Source organism: Mauremys mutica, chromosome 1 (genome assembly GCF_020497125.1).
Source record: "Mauremys mutica isolate MM-2020 ecotype Southern chromosome 1, ASM2049712v1, whole genome shotgun sequence".
Taxonomy (NCBI): Eukaryota; Metazoa; Chordata; order Testudines; family Geoemydidae; genus Mauremys; species Mauremys mutica.
This window is the reverse complement of record NC_059072.1, coordinates 317,826,837-317,835,729: the sequence shown is the minus strand read 5'-3', so window position 1 is coordinate 317,835,729 and position 8,893 is coordinate 317,826,837. Positions and strand designations below refer to the sequence as shown.

The 8,893-nt window shown below is 43.3% G+C and overlaps 1 protein-coding gene across 2 annotated transcripts in view; it reads right to left on the bottom strand.

Annotated features, from left to right (window-relative positions):
- Positions 1-1,424: 1,424 nt before the first annotated feature.
- KATNAL1 (katanin catalytic subunit A1 like 1) overlaps positions 1,425-8,893 on the bottom strand; it is a 63,052-nt gene continuing 55,583 nt past the window's right edge. For both annotated transcript variants that reach the window (XM_045016696.1, XM_045016704.1), the window contains exons 9-11: positions 8,614-8,748; positions 5,297-5,423; positions 1,425-3,469 (exon numbers count right to left, since the gene is read on the bottom strand). In XM_045016696.1, the coding sequence (XP_044872631.1) occupies positions 3,271-3,469; positions 5,297-5,423; positions 8,614-8,748 (461 nt within the window). In that variant the 3' untranslated portion in view covers positions 1,425-3,270. The remainder of the gene's footprint in view (positions 3,470-5,296; positions 5,424-8,613; positions 8,749-8,893) is intronic.

Below are 8,893 nucleotides of genomic sequence, written 5' to 3'. Positions count from 1 at the left end.
TTGTAGCAAGTACAACCCCTTTGATTTCACTGGAGTTACAGCCGCACCTACCAGATCAGAAGCTGAAGTGTAATGTTCAAAGCCCAAAACATGGATCAGAATTTGAAGGGGTAGGAGGGAAAAGTCAATGACTATGATTCCCCAAGCGTGACCCGTTTACTGAGGCAACCAACCCTAGCAAATCACGGTAGCAAAGGAGACTTTTGTTACAAGATCAGGGCCGCCCAGAGGATTCAGGGGGCCTGGGGCAAAGCAATTTTGGGGGCTCCTTCCATAAAAAAAAGTTGCAATACTATAGAATACTATATTCTCGTGGGGGCCCCTGTGGGGCCCGGGGAAAAGTGCCCCGCTTGCCCCCCCCCCCCGGGCACCCCTGTACAAGATGGACCTACAGAGGAGGGCAGCATGATCTAGTGGGTAGGGCACCTGACTGGGTATCAGGAGAAGCGCTTCTGTTTCCAGCTCTGTCCCAGAGCTGCTGCATTGCCTTGGGCAAGTCACTTCCTGCCTCCAGCTCCCCTCCAGTCTTCTGTCTGCCTAGGTTGTAAGCTCTTCAGGCAGGGACTCTCTCTCTCTGTTTGTACAGTGCCTAGCACAATGGGGGACCAAGGCACTACTCCAGTAGTACTAATTAGAGATTCTCATTGGGTCCTTTAATTTCTGCAGTGTCCATGTAGTAGCCACATGAAAGAATAACATTAAAATCAAATGAACATAAGTAATTACAGGAAAGTGCAATGCCTGACAGCTTCATCACCCACGAAGGAGCAAGGAGTAATTATGGACGCTCGCAATTTTTAAAAAGCTTTTCTCCCCCGCAGGAAAGGCTCAGCTATTCACTAGGGGTGACATTCATTCTTGTGCAAAGGGCAATGAACCAATTAAATCCCATTTAAGCCCACAGGGCTTGTGCCGACCGCCTGAGTAGGGATGAATTCTGTTCTAGAACAATACAGATTACACTCGGTTTCCACTTGCTCCTCTTGCAACTTCCAAGACTGCCTCTTTATTTAGTCTGATGGTCAGACGTATCATTAGTGATATGTGAAAACACCAGGGGTCCAAATGTGCCCAGCTCTGCACAAGTGCAGGAAACTGGTCAGAGGAAAGAGGGCAAATGGAGCCTTCTCTCTCCACCATGCAAGGGATGACCACAATGAGAGTCCATGCGTTCCCTGAGCCCCGTAGCCTCCCCCGGCAGGGGTACAGCACAGCAGGGCCCACAATTCCCTTCCCCCAGCTCTGGCCAGTGGAGCAAATGCTGCACCCTTTGGAAGGTCTCTGCAGCAACTGTGCTCCCCTTCCACTGCCAGAGCTCAGGCATTGTGCCCAAGTCAGCCACAGGGGCTTGGGCCAGAAGAACCACAGTCGAGTCCAAAGTCTGCATCCAAACAAAAGTACAACGCAACATGAATGAGAGTCATCAGGACATTTATTAGCATTTTTCCCATTCAAGTTAGAGCAGCCCTTTTGTTTGAAAAGAGCAAACCGTACCATTCACAGGCTCAGCCCAAGGTGCTGTCTACATCCAAGGTATCAACAGATGAATCCAAGGCAAAACTATTGCAAATGTAGCCCACATAACCAGTTATATGCTGTAGAACTGTTTAGAATAAATCCCAGGCGTCTCTCTCCCCTAACAAGTGAATGGGTGAGGCGCCAGAGTTGTGTTTGCACTAGCAATTCATCTAAACAATTCTGGCCATGTCCCACAGGTACTATGAAGGACTGGCTAGCTCAGTGGAGTAATAATGGCAGATGGAAACTTTTTAGGTCTGGTCAAAGTCAGTTGTAGCAAGAAGTTGCTTCCATGCCATAGCAGTTTGGTGATTATATGAAAAGTGGATTTGGTCTAAATCCTAAGGAACAGGTCGATGTTACAATCCCCATCATCACAACTGGTGGCCTTATTGACAGCCTCAGCAGAGAGGCCAAGGACAGGATGGCCACTGAAACTGAACTCTCTCTCTGTTCCAAGCGGAGGAAGCTCCAGTATATCAGATATGAGAACCACAGACAAACTCGTGCGGCGAGGGGCCAGCACAGCCACTTCCAGTGTGACAGCCACACTCTGGAACGGAGGCCTTCATTCTCCAAAGCTGCCAATCCAGCATTTTTCAGCACTACATTGGCATGGGGGGAGGGAGGGTAGAAGAGACAATCTACTGAAATTAATCATTTTCCCAGTCGAAGCATTTTTACACATTTAAGAAAACAGCATAAAATAGTTTTAACTGCAAAAACAGTTCCACAGCGTAAACAAATGTTGTCCTGTACCAAGTCTAGGAAAGAGAGTATTCGTGACTGATAGGAAAACGAGAGCCCCATGTCCTGTGTCTGTCTTCTGGGAGCAGGAACGGGCTTAGTATTAGTCTTGAATTGAGTCAAGCACACTACTGGTGTTTAATAAATAAGAATAAAATATATCTAGAAAACACAAACAAAATATAGGGGGATGAGTAATAGTGCAAGAGTAGAGGGTCAACTAAAATCCATTTTAAAATCACAGCTTTGGTTAAACTGGTGCAAATGTGGCCTAAGATTGACCAAAAGAAATCAAGTGCCCCAATTTTCCTTTCACTTCCACTGGCGTAAAGTCAGGAGTAACACCACAGAAGTCTGTGAAGTTACACCAGTGTAAAATTGGTGAGAGTGAGAGGAAAATCAGGCTGAAAGTTTCCAACAAAATCATTAACAATTTGAGTCTTGATGCAAACTGCTCTCTGCTTACTGTAAACAAGGCCAATTTTACCCATGTACTTTGCTCAGAATAACCTAGAGAAAGGAGAAGCAGCAGCCAAACAGTAACTTCGGTGCCACATACAAGGGCAAGGAACCTGATCCTTACTAGAAATATAGCAATTCCTACAAATAATGTGTGCAGCAAGTCTCTGCTAGCTTCTCTCATCACCCTCCCATGTCTGATTTACAGATTTGGGCCATGAAAGACTAGTGTGTGTGAAAATAAGGAACACTGACATTAACTGGAAAAGTGCAGCTTATCTTCAAAAGTGTATTTTTCCCTTGCTATTTATGCATTTTACTATTCAGTCAGAAAGCATCTTTATGTCTCGTGTGGGTTACCACTTTTGTTCTTTTCAAGCATAACAAAATTTAAAAGGGGGAGGTGGGAGGGGAGATTCTTGTCACCAGAAGAAAAAAAATATATCAAACCTTTTATTAAACCTTTTAAAACATTTCTAACTCATTTTACAGTTTACAATGGGAAAAGATAAAAAAAACTATAGCACAGAAGAGATGTCACTGAGGTTAAGCAGATCCAAACTCCGCCATCCATTTTTCATACTTCTCCAAGTCTGCAGCTGAAACAGACTTGGAGATTTTCTTCAGAGCCAGCTCAAAGTCTCCCTTGGTAACGGGCATCTGAAGTTCCTCTTTAGAAAGTGCACGGATCTCTTCTGGGGTTAAGCCGTTAATGCGCCGTCTCATTGCCATCAAAGAGGCATCCCTGGAAACAAAGGAAAATACATGGGAACTAAGTGTCAGTAGTATGTGCTGTGAGCCATATGAATTTTGATTATATTCTCAGGCTCCACTGGAAGGAACACTTAAGAAAGCATTAACTTCTAAGATGTAGAACACATCTTTCTTCACTTCTACGTTCCAAGATCACTACATTCATTTGATGTAAAGAATGCATTGGTACCCAAATCCATTTAAGCATATGGTAAATGTGCAGAGATAATTAAAACTATAAAACTGAAAACCTTTTACAATGATTCATGGAGATGAATCTTGTGACTTCAGTGCAGTCACTAAACTCCTGAAAAAAATTGTGCTCAACTGCTCCCTCCTTTTTGAAACACTCAGGAGCTTCTGTTCCCCTCTGTTGCAGCCTAACTCCCACCCCATGGCTTCAACCTCCTTAGCAGTGTGCAGTCCCGGTGGCGGGGGTGTGCAATGGCAGCTTGACAGGTAATTCAGCCCTGCTGCCAGTTTTGGCAGGGTGACTTGATCCGGAAAGTGCAGAGTGGCAGCCACAAAACACATGACATATTAATCCACAGGGCTGAGGACAGCGATGCCTGCAGATCTTTATGCTCTACTCGTCTGGTAGACTCTTCCCCTGGCCCTTTCTAAGCCCTGCTCACCAGCAAAGAGAATGTCGCTCATTTCTCACAGCATGGCCCATGGGGAATTTTCAGTTCTGGATTCTCTTTTTGCAGTTTTCCCAGCAAGGGCAAATACAGGCCCGAGGAATAACATTTAACCTAACTATTGTACAGTTCAGCACAAAGATTTCAAAACGCTTGAGTCATTTCAACACAGGTTAATGGCCGCTTAATCAGTAGAAATATGGGTCAGCAAATTATTGAGACATGTTCGTAGAGTGCAAGTTCCTCTGGGCAGGGACCAGGTGTTTGTACTTGACACGGGTTGGACGTTTTCCAGCAGAACGTTTTTCTATTAGAAAATGCAAATTCTTCTAAATTGAAATGTTTTGCAGTAACAACGATTTTGATGAAATTCTGTCGGAAACCAGGCAGTCTGCTGGAAAGCCTGGGGGACCCTGGAGGCCCTGGAAGCCTCAGATCCCAAGCTCCCAGGCTTGTGGCTCCTTGGCAGCCAAGCTCTCAGGGTCTCCAAGTTGCCCATCTCCCTGCCTGGCAGGTTGACAGTGTTCCAGTGAGCACAGGAAGTCACTGAAATGTTTGAAAAAGATCAAAACAAGAGGTCATTTTGATTTTTTCAAAACAAAAGTTTGGAATTCCCATTCTGAAGGAAATGTCATTGATCTTTTTGGTTCAAAGCAATATATTTTTTAAATTTTGGAATATCCTGCAGAATAGAGATTCCAGTTTCCAGCCAGCTCCATCTAGCACAGAGAGTATCGGCATCCTGACTGGGTCTCTGGACATGACTGCAATAGAAAATATTATATAGGAATAAGTAAAATATCTTGTTTCTCTCTGCAGCAGGAAATTCCAGCTTCTAAACCCATAAGGTTAAAAAAAACCAAACAACCCGGCTTTATATTAGATTAGAAGGTTAAAAAATGAGTTGGTGAAAGCAGACAATGGGGGTAAAACATTTGCTCAGGCTGTCTGTTCTCCCACGACCATAGCAGACTCCATCACGTCTTGTACACAGACTCCATGCTTTCTAAGGACCATACTACTGTATTGAATAGGGCTAGCAAATGTATTCAAGCCTTAAACATGGTTGCTGCTAGCATGCTTTCAACTATTGTGGGTAGGGCCTGGTGCTGCTCTCTTTTACTGAGAAACATAACTATTGATTTTATATTTGTTTGCAAATAAAGCGAACAAAATACCTGCAAACATTAGTTATATCAGCACCAGAGTAGCCTTCAATCTTCTCAGCAATTTCTTCAAGGTGTATATCAGGATCCATCTCTACTTCCCGAAGATTAATCTTAAGCAGCTCTGCTCTGCCTTTTGCTATGATATAAGAATCACTTGTTTAAAGTTTAACAATACTTTTGTTCAAGTCACTATGACACACAAATACTCAAAAAGACAAACACAATCTAGGTTTTAAATGGAAACTACAGATTAAAAGCCTCATTATGATGGGTTACACAAACCTAGCACCAATAAGGAAGGGGATAAGCGGCTGCTCCAGACCCAGATAGCCTCACCAGGCCATACCTGCAAAGCATGCATGGCTTGGAGGAGGCGCACAAAAGGAACGGGTCAGCTCAGTAAGGCAGCATACAGTGGGGAGGCGAACTGACATACATTCTGAGTTCCTGGAAAGCAGCACTGCAGGAGCCCCTGCTGCCTGCCTTTGGCAAAGTTGCCACACCAGAAGGGAAGAGCCTAGAGATTCTCTGAAGGTTTGAGACTTTATCTTTGATTCCAGTTATTAAAAGCCTAAAATTTATAGTAGAACCTCAGAGTTACGAGCACCTCGGGAATGGAGGGTGTTCGTAACTCGGAAACGTTTGTAACTCTGAGGTTCTACTGTACAAGTGACCCAGAGAAGCAGCAGTGTAGCACCCGGGGTGCAGGATGTAGCTGCTTCTTACTGAGCCCTGGATCGGGAGCTGGTGGAGAGCTTGCTCTACCATCCCTTAGGCTAGGGGTATCAAAGGCAGAGGTCTAACCATGATGGGCAATCTAGATGAGAGAAGGCACTAGAGACAGAAGAGTCAAGACCCTGACTCGGGAGCCCTTTGCTTTACCTAGAGAGCTACCCCATTGCTGGACTCTTCTTATACTCCAGAAGGGGCGGACATCAACGTGGCACCCAGCAGGAGGGCTGCGGCACAGAAGGAGCACACCACCACAGGACTAGAGCAGCTCTCAACAGGGGGTGCCAGGAAAGAAAAGAACCTGGCCTGCCCTGCCTGAACACTGGGCAACACCTATGGTGAGTGGTCTCCTTTGTACTCACATATTAGAAAAACAAAACTGATCACATTTTTGGCAGAGCATGTAGTTAAAAAATATCCTGTACAGACACTTCATAAAACCCCCAACCAGCTCCAAGTGCAATCATACCAAATGCTTACACTTCTCAGGTGACTGAAAGCACTTAGCCATTTGCCTCATTCTGCACAATGTGCCTGAGACAAACAAATACTGTCTCTGGGATAACCACATACCTTGTTATGCATCATTTTCTCACTGTACACAGCTGACCAGCAGGGAATATTATTCTTACAAGACACAGAGACGTGATCCTACAAACCTCTGATGCTCCTCCTGACCCCTGGGATACACCCTTTTGTTCAGAAGTTGGACTGCACATTATTTACATGGTTTTATTAGAAACACCATGGACTTGATGACACAAATATTTCCATTTACATAGTGGCAGAGAGCATTTAGCAAAAGCACTTCTGCATATGCTAAACTTTAAGCACATGCGTAAGTGCTTTGCTGAACTGGTGCCCAACAGAGTTGCTGAAACCTCATGGAAAACAGAGAAATTATATTTAGAAACAATTGCTTTGGCCAATTTTCAAACACAGATGCTGTGTGCACAGCATGGTAACTGACTAAATAAGTACCCATTTACACAGTCAACTTAACCTTTCTGCACACAAAGCATGTGCGTATGCAAGTCCTACGCTTGTGATTTGGGAACCCACATTTGAAAGTTTGTCCCTTTATGTTATTTTGAGAGGCGGGGGTGAAGAGAAAGAGGGTTTCTTTTCAGTTTTATATTGCAAGGGAAAATGTACATTACATCAGCATCTTCATTTCTACAGCAACCAGCTTTGATGTCTTGAAAACAGAGGATGACCACTTTGAGGGGGAAGCAGCAAGATGAGCAGACAAAATCTTAAGAACACAACTCCTGTTTTATAAGTGTCCCTGGTGACTAATGGAGAACAGTGAAAAAGAAAATATAGAAAGGATTTATACTACTGTGGTACCTAAGTGCCTTACACAATTACCTATAATCCAGAAAGGGGGTCTGTACAGAGAGATGGCATTTTCTTTAGAAGGGTTATTTATTATTTACAGAACACCATAGATGCACATATGGCACACATGCAGAATTGTTTCTCTAAAAGAGAATATTTTCCTAAGTTTTCCCAGGGCCTTATGTCATTTTAGAAATATCACATTATAAAATTCACACTAAACCAGATCCTACAATTTATTTATTTTGTTTAAAACTTTTTCCAACTGAAATCCTGGTGATCTCAAATTACAAAGCATGAATGTAAATCATCATCTGGAGATGCACAGAACAATTTAACTTCCTCATATGCGGAATAAGACGATAGAATGTAAACTCACAACTACAGTGGCAAATCCACCTCATGTAAGAAGTGCAGGGTGTATTACACTACGTCAAAACACTACTTGTTCAGTTAGAAACAAGAGCAAACTGCTAGAATTTTAGACTAATTGGTCATAAAGCCAGTCATCCTGTTATGAGCTAGTACTGTCTGTGAGCTGCAAAAACCAAGCTGTATACCTATTAAAATGTCCTTATACTTGTTAAACTCAATCACAACTGCTGTCACCATGAACATGCATCTTATCTTGTGTGCTCATGCAGTGACACAAGACATCCACTGTCCCAAGGAGAAACAAAGCTATACAACCTTCAAGTGATACGACTCTTGAAATTAATAGGGTATACAAGTGACAGCCAGGAATGAATGACAATACAAGCCAAGGCAGCTTGGGCAGGAAAGCAATCAGTCTGCTACATTTTGAGTGACTTGAAGTCTAGGCATAAAGGCCGGCAAGCAGTGATTTACAATGTGCTAAGCCTGGAAGTGATAATTCATGGATCCACTTCTCTGCATTCATCTGCAACCGCATGGAAATGCATTTGCAATATTTCTTTAAAAGTCCAAAGGCTTCCTTTGATGATCACTCAAGGATTGACTGCAACATTTACAATAATTCCAGGCTCATTAAAACTAACTTGGTTTCAAAACATAAGAACCCATCAATGGGTCTGCAATGAAATACCATAGCTCATTGTTTCTGAGCTCCAAGCAATTTTTTTTTTTTTAAGAAAACAGCCAGCCAAGTTATTAACCCCACAAATGCAATGTTTAGAACAGAAATATCAATGGTCTGAACAATCCTAAGAGATACATTGAAGAACAGTTTCCTAGAAAAAACATTTAAAGGAAAATGCTTGTAGCAATCGTACCTGTTGGCAAAGGTATATAAATCCGTTTCTCTAATCTTCTTCGCAATGCTTCATCAATGTCCCAGGGAAAGTTTGTAGCAGCCAGCACCATCACCATTTTGGAAGGGTCATCGTTTTCTAGTGCACCACCTACTCCTGCAAGTCCAACAGTGTAGGAAAGAGTCATTTTAATGATCACAGCAAATACCATGCTTGCTAAAGGCGCTGGACTGACAAACCTTGGAGAAGGAGGCACTGCATTTATCAGTACATGGGCACAGCATGGGTGCAAGCTTCTCTA